A 12,021-nucleotide genomic window follows, 5' to 3' on the forward strand; every position below is an offset into this window, starting at 1 on the left:
TACCGGATTGTTCAAGAAGTCTTCTGCTCATGCTGACTATCCAGTCTCCGAGCATTATGATGGACCATTGGATTCAACTCATCGTGCCGAGAACCTTCAAGATGTTCCACTTTCTCATGAAGTCACTTCCTATCCATCTGAATTCAGCTACGAGAAACTACCAGAACACGTTGTTCCAGTTGTCATCGAGGAGACCGAGAAGAAGGACGAACCATCATTGAAATCCAAGATTACCGGATTGTTCAAGAAGTCTTCTGCTCATGCTGACTATCCAGTCTCCGAGCATTATGATGGACCATTGGATTCAACTTATCGTGCCGAGAACCTTCAAGATGTTCCACTTTCTCATGAAGTCACTTCCTATCCATCTGAATTCAGCTACGAGAAACTACCAGAACACGTTGTTCCAGTTGTCATCGAGGAGACCGAGAAGAAGGACGAACCATCATTGAAATCCAAGATTACCGGATTGTTCAAGAAGTCTTCTGCTCATGCTGACTATCCAGTCTCCGAGCATTATGATGGACCATTGGATTCAACTCATCGTGCCGAGAACCTTCAAGACGTTCCACTTTCTCATGAAGTCACTTCCTATCCATCTGAATTCAGCTACGAGAAACTACCAGAACACGTTGTTCCAGTTGTCATCGAGGAGACCGAGAAGAAGGACGAACCATCATTGAAATCCAAGATTACCGGATTGTTCAAGAAGTCTTCTGCTCATGCTGACTATCCAGTCTCCGAGCATTATGATGGACCACTCGACACAACTCATCGTGCCGAGAATCTTCAAGACGTTCCACTTTCTCATGAAGTCACTTCCTATCCATCTGAATTCAGCTACGAGAAACTACCAGAACACGTTGTTCCAGTTGTCATCGAGGAGACCGAGAAGAAGGACGAACCATCATTGAAATCCAAGATTACCGGATTGTTCAAGAAGTCTTCTGCTCATGCTGACTATCCAGTCTCCGAGCATTATGATGGACCATTGGATTCAACTCATCGTGCCGAGAACTTTCAAGACGTTCCACTTTCTCATGAAGTCACTTCCTATCCATCTGAATTCAGCTACGAGAAGCTACCAGAACACGTTGTTCCAGTTGTCATCGAGGAGACCGAGAAGAAGGACGAACCATCATTGAAATCCAAGATTACCGGATTGTTCAAGAAGTCTTCTGCTCATGCTGACTATCCAGTCTCCGAGCATTATGATGGACCATTGGATTCAACTCATCGTGCCGAGAACCTTCAAGACGTTCCACTTTCTCATGAAGTCACTTCCTATCCATCTGAATTCAGCTACGAGAAGCTACCAGAACACGTTGTTCCAGTTGTCATCGAGGAGACCGAGAAGAAGGACGAACCATCATTGAAATCCAAGATTACCGGATTGTTCAAGAAGTCTTCTGCTCATGCTGACTATCCAGTCTCCGAGCATTATGATGGACCATTGGATTCAACTCATCGTGCCGAGAACCTTCAAGACGTTCCACTTTCTCATGAAGTCACTTCCTATCCATCTGAATTCAGCTACGAGAAACTACCAGAACACGTTGTTCCAGTTGTCATCGAGGAGACCGAGAAGAAGGACGAACCATCATTGAAATCCAAGATTACCGGATTGTTCAAGAAGTCTTCTGCTCATGCTGACTATCCAGTCTCCGAGCATTATGATGGACCATTGGATTCAACTCATCGTGCCGAGAACCTTCAAGACGTTCCACTTTCTCATGAAGTCACTTCCTATCCATCTGAATTCAGCTACGAGAAGCTACCAGAACACGTTGTTCCAGTTGTCATCGAGGAGACCGAGAAGAAGGACGAACCATCATTGAAATCCAAGATTACCGGATTGTTCAAGAAGTCTTCTGCTCATGCTGACTATCCAGTCTCCGAGCATTATGATGGACCATTGGATTCAACTCATCGTGCCGAGAACTTTCAAGACGTTCCACTTTCTCATGAAGTCACTTCCTATCCATCTGAATTCAGCTACGAGAAGCTACCAGAACACGTTGTTCCAGTTGTCATCGAGGAGACCGAGAAGAAGGACGAACCATCATTGAAATCCAAGATTACCGGATTGTTCAAGAAGTCTTCTGCTCATGCTGACTATCCAGTCTCCGAGCATTATGATGGACCACTCGACACAACTCATCGTGCCGAGAATCTTCAAGACGTTCCACTTTCTCATGAAGTCACTTCCTATCCATCTGAATTCAGCTACGAGAAACTACCAGAACACGTTGTTCCAGTTGTCATCGAGGAGACCGAGAAGAAGGACGAACCATCATTGAAATCCAAGATTACCGGATTGTTCAAGAAGTCTTCTGCTCATGCTGACTATCCAGTCTCCGAGCATTATGATGGACCATTGGATTCAACTCATCGTGCCGAGAACCTTCAAGATATTCCACTTTCTCATGAAGTCACTTCCTATCCATCTGAATTCAGCTACGAGAAACTACCAGAACACGTTGTTCCAGTTGTCATCGAGGAGACCGAGAAGAAGGACGAACCATCATTGAAATCCAAGATTACCGGATTGTTCAAGAAGTCTTCTGCTCATGCTGACTATCCAGTCTCCGAGCATTATGATGGACCATTGGATTCAACTTATCGTGCCGAGAACCTTCAAGATATTCCACTTTCTCATGAAGTCACTTCCTATCCATCTGAATTCAGCTACGAGAAACTACCAGAACACGTTGTTCCAGTTGTCATCGAGGAGACCGAGAAGAAGGACGAACCATCATTGAAATCCAAGATTACCGGATTGTTCAAGAAGTCTTCTGCTCATGCTGACTATCCAGTCTCCGAGCATTATGATGGACCATTGGATTCAACTCATCGTGCCGAGAACCTTCAAGATATTCCACTTTCTCATGAAGTCACTTCCTATCCATCTGAATTCAGCTACGAGAAACTACCAGAACACGTTGTTCCAGTTGTCATCGAGGAGACCGAGAAGAAGGACGAACCATCATTGAAATCCAAGATTACCGGATTGTTCAAGAAGTCTTCTGCTCATGCTGACTATCCAGTCTCCGAGCATTATGATGGACCATTGGATTCAACTCATCGTGCCGAGAACTTTCAAGACGTTCCACTTTCTCATGAAGTCACTTCCTATCCATCTGAATTCAGCTACGAGAAACTACCAGAACACGTTGTTCCAGTTGTCATCGAGGAGACCGAGAAGAAGGACGAACCATCATTGAAATCCAAGATTACCGGATTGCTCAAGAAGTCTTCTGCTCATGCTGACTATCCAATTTCCGAGCATTATGATAGACCACTCGACGCAACTCATCGTGCCGAGAACCTTCAAGACGTTCCACTTTCTCATACAGTCACTCCGTCTACATCTACTTTCCGAGAAGATATCATTGTCCAACCTTTCGTTCATACATCATCCGTAGAGGTTGAGCAAAACATCTATGATGACATTCACTCTCCAGTTCACGAGGAAGAAACTACCTACATTAGAGATGACTCATCCTCCCAAGCGGAAGGCACTACGTCTGGTGTTTCACTTTTGAAATTCAAAGACAGCGGAATATTTGGAACATCGAAGGAAAATGACGTCTCCCAGGCGCGTCCGGTTGTTGCCGAATCTCAAGATCCACTTCCTGTTCGAAATGTTTATACTAGAACAGAAAACGAGATTTATGGCTCTAATCCTCCAGCGTCAGCCGTATTTAGTTACACTGAAATTAATTACGGAAGATCAGAAACTGATAGATCTGATCAGATCGATATCTTGACAAAACCAACGGAAAGCAGTATCATCGAAAACACACCAATTGGGAATGATGAAAATCAGAAGAGAACTGGATACATCTGGTCTCAGTACAGAACTGAGAACTCTCAACTGTCAAGACGGGAAGGTGCTTCGAACCAGAGTTGCCAACCAATTCTGGATCCGTCTGCACTTTCAAAGCATCATTTGTATTCGTATTCTCAAACTGAAACTACGAGAAAGTCTCAACATCCAACATCATCTCCTACTGGAGCTTCTATTGATAAACACCCCGATTTCGATGTTTCCTTCAACGTTATTCCTCAAGAATCCAAAGAAGACATTGGTTTCTCTGTATCCATAAGTGCACGTAGTCCTCTTCCACCGCTTACAATTGATGAATCTCCTCAACTCTTGTCAGTTGAGAATCTGATTCATTCGCACACATCTCCACAACAAAGACGGCTATCTCCGCACACATGGACCACTGTTCGGGAAACTACTGAAGTCAGTTATATCAAAAGAGTGACCGTAACAAGTTCAACGGATTATGGAAAGAATCGAAACACCTTGAGAAGAAACAGATCACCAATTCAAACTGTTGCTCGACAAGTTCATTCGTTCCCAATTACATCTAATCAAGCAGCTAGCACAACCTGCAGGTGGACCACGTTTGATGATCCAGCTCTTCAAGTTCATCACCCAATTTATCCACCTTCGCAAAGTTTATACAAGTCTACACCAAAAACCGAAAGAGCTTCTTACCTTACTGTAAGTGTCTAATATCCTTTCATCTATTCATTTTTTCTTCTTTTCAGAATGGAGAGAGCTCAATTCATCGAAATGGCGGACAGAGAGATTGTCATAATGGCAATGGGTCCACCAGAAACTATGGAGAAGTTCGTGAGATTCACGCACATGATCGTACCGAAGTTCTACGGGACGACGAACTTCGAAGACTACGCCGAGAAGACGTTTTCACTGTCGGTACCCCGTTTGTCATGGGACGGGTTGAAGCCGATGAAAAAGGAAATGAGTATCTCAGGTGAATAAGCTTACAATTCGTACGGCGTCTTCAGTTATGAATGGCTTCTTAAAACAATTTTTCAATAAGTATTGTTTTTGTCAGTTGTTCAAAATTGATATTTTAGATACAATCGTCACGAAGAACTACCGATGATTGAAGACGGCGCTATGGAATGCCGCCGATCGACTGTTCGTGCCAGACTCAGGTAAGATCTTTAACATCTTTTTCAATTAATTCAATTCAATAATCATTTCCAGGGAAATGGACGAAATTCGATTGGTTGGCGAACGGGAGGAAATTGAGCGTCAAAGACGACCAATCCGCCGAGCTAGACAACGCGTTCGAAACATTTGCACCATGCTTTAGACACTTCACATACGATTTTAAACTCGAAATTTCTTGCACCTGATAACAATTTCATTTTCTCTAAACACTTTTCAATACCATAATATAATGTCTTTCTATCGGGATTGTTTTCGAATGAATTAATATTTAAATAGTTTTTTTTTTCATTTTAAACAAGTTGCACAAAAAAGTGAAGCGCCTCCTCAGAATCGTTCAGAGACTTTCTGTAACAGATTGAAAAAAAGCTGTTGAAGCCAGTTTTTCCCTGACGGACAGTGTACCCAACGAATAGGAAGTTTCTGAAAAGTTGCAGTAATGGATATTTGTGCCTCTGAAAAATTATCTGAAATTCATTTTCGTCGAGTAGAATTTGTTTTCGAGTTAAAGCTGAAGTTATGGCCTTCTTTTTCAGTAGTATTTTGTTTTTAATTTCAAATACCGAATCTCAGCTTCTGAGAGTTTTATCTGATTTTTTTAACCAGTCCCTGCCGGGGATTCAACTTCTTGTCTTCTGCTTACTGTATCTTACACTTGAATTTCTAGTTTCAGAGTTTCCGAGGTTTTGAATTCTCAACAATTCTGTGAATGCAACATTTTTAATCTCGTTCTGTTTTATAACCTCCAAAATTTTCCAAGTCATCGGAAAACTGACAGCCAAGCTCTAGACTTGTGGAATTGGTCAAAATGACCGAAAATCGACTGAAAAAGATGATGAAGCCAAAATTGTGACGACAACGAAAACATTTTGAGTTTGGGGTCAGAAATTGATTTTTCAAGAGCGATAAACCGGAGTATCTGAAAAGGTCTAGGAGCTGAGAATCAAGTATTTTTTCAGGTACTCAAATTGATTTCAGCTATGACTTTCTGTTGGTCCGTTCTGTTCTGTACCTAGTTTCATTAAGTCTTGTTTCATTCATTTCAATTCATCGAAGTTTTTGGGCACGTGCATGATATTGGAACGAGATTCAAGCGGGCCGTGGTGGCGATCGGGAGAAAAAGAAGAAAGTCAGAGCATAAGAAAATGGATATCAGTGTGCATCTGCTTCTTCTTTACGTCCCTCTCTGTCCCTCTACACACATTTATTACACAGTCTTTGGGTAACCCGGCCGGGAAGGATAAGAGAAGAGAAATATTGTATGATGGTCTCTGTCTAAAATGATCCTTCACTCCAACACCAGCCGCCTGATCCTGACTCCCTCCCACTCGGTAGCTCTCTCTCACCGCGGGAATAGGCATCTCCCGCAGAACCCGAAAGCTGCTCGGAGCACCGCATAGGAAGCTCTGTTTTCTTCTTTTTCTCTTCCTATTCGATACACATTGGCAAAAACCAGTGCGCTTTAGAGAACTGTTATTATGGATGTACTTAACGCTACTAACGATCTTCTACCACTTCTACCAGGTGGGTTACATTTTTTTTCTCAAAGTTTTCTTGAAAACAATCAGCTGTTCGTGCTATATTCTATCTGAAATACTTAATATAAGCTCCTGTATAGTAGAAAAAGTTACAGGAATTCTATTCAATTATTAGATCAGAAATAAAGTTTGGCTTAAAAAAAATAATTTAAACAAAAACCAACTAGACCACTAATTGTCACTAGTAGTTCTAGATAAATGCTCACCGTACTTCCTCTAATAGAAGTCCTCCCAAACCGTAAACTTTGAGCTTAATCATGTCGATTCCTGTCAGAGATATCAAAAGTTTGCCAACTGGTAAAATAATCATGTTATAAGTAATTTACCAGTTAAAAACATCTGCCTCAGGAATGGAGATAACTTAGAATCAAATTGGGTGGTTGGGGATGGACTTCTATTAGAGTTTTTACAGTTTTCAGGCAAAAATTTCAAGTATCACATCTAGATATCTTTATTAATGTTCATCTTCACATCGTAATCCTTTCCCATCGCCACAACACCCGGTTTTCTCCTACTTTACACTTCTTTTTTCCATTTTTTCATCACTCGCGAGCTTTATGATGAACCATTCTGACGAAGAGTTATGAAAAGTAGAAAATAAATGAAGGATAATACATTTCGCAACACCGAACTTCTTCTAAAATTAAAGTTTTTTTTTCCGCTGTCAGCTGGTGTGTCTCAAAAGTGGGGGTGGTCGATGGGTGGGAGGGGGAGATGGCTAATAAATGACGGAAGAAGATCCCCGATCAAACACCACATTTAAGTTATTATAGAAGAAATCATCATTAAATGTACACGAATAATCTAGATAGTTTCCAGAAGTTCAAGATGCTCTCAGTGAAGATTTTGATGGTGTCGAATGCAGTATGGGTGCAGGGGTTGTTTTGGCGCAGGCTCCATTTAGAATGACATTTGCACATATGGGAAGACAGGTAAAGATTTAAATTCATTTTTCATCGACGTACCTTCCAAACTTCTACTTCCCTTATCACGTTCTTTGGTCGAGCCACCTGCTCTTCGAAAGTTCTTGTGTACTCTTTCCTGTTTTCTCTCTCACAATTTTTTCTTCGAATCTTTGGAAATCGTACAACTCTTATCTCTTTTCTCTCACAGGAATATCAAATTTCTTTTTTTCCCAAACCTTCTTTTATCATGATGATAATGATCTTATGATATCTTTAATTTCTTATTTTCAGGTCACATTCGTTCCCGATACGTCATGCCTCGAAGAATTCGACGGAGCAAAACTGCATCGGATAAATCTTGGACCAGTTAGTTCATCTTATTTCATATTATTTCTTGTGCCACTTAAACTTGTTCATTCTGCGTCTCGCAAATTTGAGTACTTTCAATGTGTCTCAAGAGATGCCCGACTGAACGAAATGTCAAACAAATCATCCTGGAGCTCTTCTTCTTTTCTACCTTTTCACTTTCTTTAGTGGACTAGGGAGAACGGCTAACAAATAGAAAAGATAACGGATAAAAATGAATAGACAGAGATTTCTTCAAATGCTCTATGAAAATTGATATTTTTGTTGTATCTCGATGGATATCATGTGTTATTAGAAAATTCAATCAGATCAAATTTCCTTTACGATCCGAAATTATTATTTTATTCACAATCAAAAAACTATACAACAGGGTGAGAAACCTAGAATTCTTGAAGTATTTTGAAACGTTGTCCAAGAATTTTTATTTCAGAAAAGTGCGGTCTTCACAGATGGGGAACCAGGATGCTGCATGGAATTGATTTTGGGTGCTGGAAGAGATTGGAAGACTCCTCTAACAAAACTCTTTACACGAGTATATCCCAACAAATGGGCGTTTTTTATCACTGAGCTTGAATCGGTAAGCTGCTTTCTTATCTGTGCATTAGATTTGTTTGATTCAGTGTAAATTCAATATTCCCGATAAGTCGGACGTTTCGGATTAGATTGAAAAATTGTTTTTCTATTTTTTTGTCATAGAATTTTGACCATATATGTAATTCGAATAGCTGTTTCGCAGTGGAGGATTTCGAAGGTTCAGAAAATTTCTTTTTTTTTGTTTTTTCAAACCTCCTACATAAGCTTTTATACTGTGATAACTTTGGAAGTAATTTTTTGCCCAAATTTTCCATTTTGCGAAAATTCGGTTTGCCAACCAACGGTCATTTACCAGTCAGCGCATTTTGATGATCGTTTAGCGGTCGATTAATAACCTTTTTTTGATGGGCTCCTGTGTGAGATATAATAGTTTTTCAATCTGTAATCTAGTAAGTAAATATCGTTTTCTGACTGATTCCCAAACCTAACTTTCAAGACTCTTTTCCAAGGGTGTCCTATTGTCCGCCGATAGTCCGTCGACGGCCCGTCGGTTCTCTTTGAGCTGCCAACTAGCTGTCATATGCCAGTTTCTACAGCTGTAATTTGTCAGTTTTTTGGCGATACCCTTCTACCTGTGTAGATTATCAAAATTATTTTCAGCCAAAAAGTAAAAAGCTGCAAACAGGTTCAGCGATACTTCATGTTCCAAGAGTATTATTTCATACAGTTTTTAATTAGACGCATTCTACAGAATCATATTTTTTCTTCTCCACATCTAACTTTTCATTTATATCTATATTCAGGGCCAAGCATCCTATCATATTCTATCATCATCCCATGGAATGGTTAGTTCAGCAAGACGTGAGGACACTCCAGATTCCACTGAACAATCGTCTATGGTCAGTTCTCCAACAGCTTCAGTGTCGGATGCAACAAATTATTCACTATGGATTGTTCCGGTTACCAAAGTATTTGCTATTCCGGCACCAAAAAAAGTGAAGGTTATCCGAAAAGTAATAAAAAAGAGAACGCCCGTGGACGGAAGTGTAAATGGAAGTGTAAATGGGAATGTGACACCACTAGAAACCACAGTTTCGAATGGAACAGTCACTACAAATGGCCACTCAAATGGGAATATGGAAGATGGAGAGAAGAAGGTGAGAAATTGTGATTTCCAAATGGAATATCTCTGATTTAGATGACAAGTTTCCAGGTTCGTCTCGTCAAGAAGAAACCTGTTGAGAAGATGGAATCTAGTACAGAACGAGAGATATCTCCATTGAATGATATTCCTAAAGCTGAATTCGCAAAAGTATCATCTTCCGATTCCATGAAAACAGTTGTGAATGGAAAAACAGAGAAAGAAGAAGCCGGACCATCGAACGATAGCTCAGATGGAAGTGCTTCCGAACTGAGAAAGAAATTAACAGAGAAGATGATGGAACAAAAATTCATGGTGAATGGAGAGGTTTGTTATTTTAACAAGTGTGCAATTATTAGCATTCTGCCTCGTACTATTTTTTCTCTACATCGTTTGCATCTTTTTGCAGCAACGACCACTCAATGGCAGTGCTTCCTCGCGTGCCATCGGCCGTTCTATCAGTCGTAGCAGTATGACTCCCGATAGAAGACTTGACCCAATTTTCGAAGATGGATCTAAACAAAAACAATCGATTTCGTCGGCTATTGCGGCTAATCGACCGACAATTACAAGAAACTCGGCTACTCCTCCGAGTACTCCGGTTAGTTTTTTGTAGTAAATTTCCAAATACATCATTGACAAATACAATTTGAATAGCAGTTTTTAACAGTTGGAAAGCAGATCTTATTGGAAAGAAAGAAATACCGTTTTTCCTCCAGTAGAAACCCGCCCAAACTGTCGAGTTTGAACTCAATTATCTCGATTCCTGTGGAAGATATCAAACATTTGTCAATTGATAAATGATTTATCATGATGTCACCAACATGTTATCAGCTGATAAATTGTTTATATCCTTCACAGGAATCGAGATAATTAAGATCAAAGTTGACGGTTTGGGTGTGCTTCTATTAGAGGAAATATGGTAGTGTTTATTTTTATCCTTAGAATATTTTAGATAATTTTTTTCGTATTCCATTCACTATCCAAAAAAAATTTTTTTCTAGTAATTCTGAAATCTCTGTGTTTGAATTAAAGTTTGTGTTTCCACATTTTCGAAGAGCCACAGCTGACTTGGTGACACTTTATGACCACTGGTTGTTGGTCCGAAAAGCAATAATGTTTATCCAACCAAATGTCTTAAGCTTGTACAAATCTTAATGTTCTTTTTCCATTCGCTCTTTTATTTTTGTTTCTCAGAACTACTATGACCATTATATCTCCTAAATTAGAAACTATTCTTGGCTATTTGAAAACTGTTTGCAAGTATATTTTAACTAAACTTATGAATATTTTGGGAAAAGTAATTCATGCCTCAAAATAAATTTTAGAAAATTTGATATGTATTGTTTCAGAAAACTCTTGTTTCGCATCCATCGAAGCCAAACATCCCAGTAATTGCTCTCCAAGCTGTTCTCACCAACTGTTTCAACTATGAACATCTTGGACGTCTACGCGAGGTACATCCCCATTGGGACGAAATTGCTGGACAGTTGCTGAACTCTGGATACTACAAACTTCTGGAAAGGTTTGCATTGACACAAAAAGTATCCAATGATCTGAAATTTTTCAGATCTGACAAACTTCTAATGGCTCTTCAAAGAAAAGTGGTCAGTGAACCTGGGTTGCACTATGCAACAAGTGTTCTTACCAATATCCAAGTTCATGTTTTGAACCCAGTTGATATTATGAGAGCTGTTATTGACGAAGGAGTTTGTTGTTTCCCATATGGAGTGATTCTCGATAAAACATTTCTGTTATTGGATAGAGTTGAGGCGATGTTACATGGATCTTATGAAGAAGATGTTCATTGGGAGCCAGTCGCAAAATTAGCAAAGAAGGCTGCTGCTCATTACCGAGGAAATTTGGAGCGTGTAATGGAAGAAAGGTATGATTTTTTTTAATCCGATTTTCTTCTTTTGGAAGTACCTCCCTTATATTTCAAACAAAAAAGGGTACGGGATGAATGTCGGCTAGCGCCGTCCGTCTTCTTCGCTTTTACTCATTTGCATTTGTCTTATTCTCTCTGTCTCACACACAGTCTCGTCATCAAACAGCTCATCTTTCTTTTTTTCTGGGCTCTCGTGAGCACCTTCTGGCTTTTCCGGTCGGTCAATTTGAAAGAGAGAAGAAAATAGATAGTGGAAAAATGAAGAAAACATGTATTTAATGTTTCAGAATGGGAGAGAACCTTCGACTGAAAGCGGCTCAACGAATCATCCGTCTTGAAAGTTTCGTCGTTGATGCTCAAGTGGCAAAGCTAGAGAAGGAGTCTCATAAGGTGAGAATATAGATACAAAACATGATCAAGTTGAGATTCAGGCAAAAGAAGACCTTCGCTGGGAGATCGATCAACTTCATCAGAAAAACTCTCAACTACGAAAGGATAACCGTGAAATGAAGGCAAATCAGATGCGTTTGGAGGCTCGTGTAGAAGCTCTTGAACAGAAATTCAAGACATTGGCACGACTTCTCAGTTAGAAGAAATGAAACAGGACAATCGCCTCAACGGGTCGAAACTTCTTTCTTTGCACTAACTTATTTTTT

The 12,021-nt window shown here is 40.1% G+C and overlaps 1 protein-coding gene across 1 annotated transcript; it reads left to right on the forward strand.

The window, feature by feature from the left end:
- Positions 1 to 6,471: 6,471 nt before the first annotated feature.
- CBG12237 lies at positions 6,472 to 11,955 on the forward strand (the record flags this gene model as incomplete). Its single annotated transcript, XM_045238305.1, has 10 exons — positions 6,472 to 6,517; positions 7,351 to 7,463; positions 7,728 to 7,802; positions 8,233 to 8,379; positions 9,140 to 9,493; positions 9,550 to 9,804; positions 9,887 to 10,078; positions 10,830 to 11,362; positions 11,653 to 11,755; positions 11,797 to 11,955. The coding sequence occupies 10 exons, from the start codon at positions 6,472 to 6,474 to the stop codon at positions 11,953 to 11,955; spliced, it is 1,977 nt and encodes a 658-aa protein (XP_045094783.1).
- Between the last annotated feature and the right edge of the window lie 66 nt (positions 11,956 to 12,021).

This window comes from Caenorhabditis briggsae (genome assembly GCF_000004555.2).
Source record: "Caenorhabditis briggsae complete genome, chrI, whole genome shotgun sequence".
In the NCBI taxonomy this organism is placed as follows: domain Eukaryota; kingdom Metazoa; phylum Nematoda; class Chromadorea; order Rhabditida; family Rhabditidae; genus Caenorhabditis; species Caenorhabditis briggsae.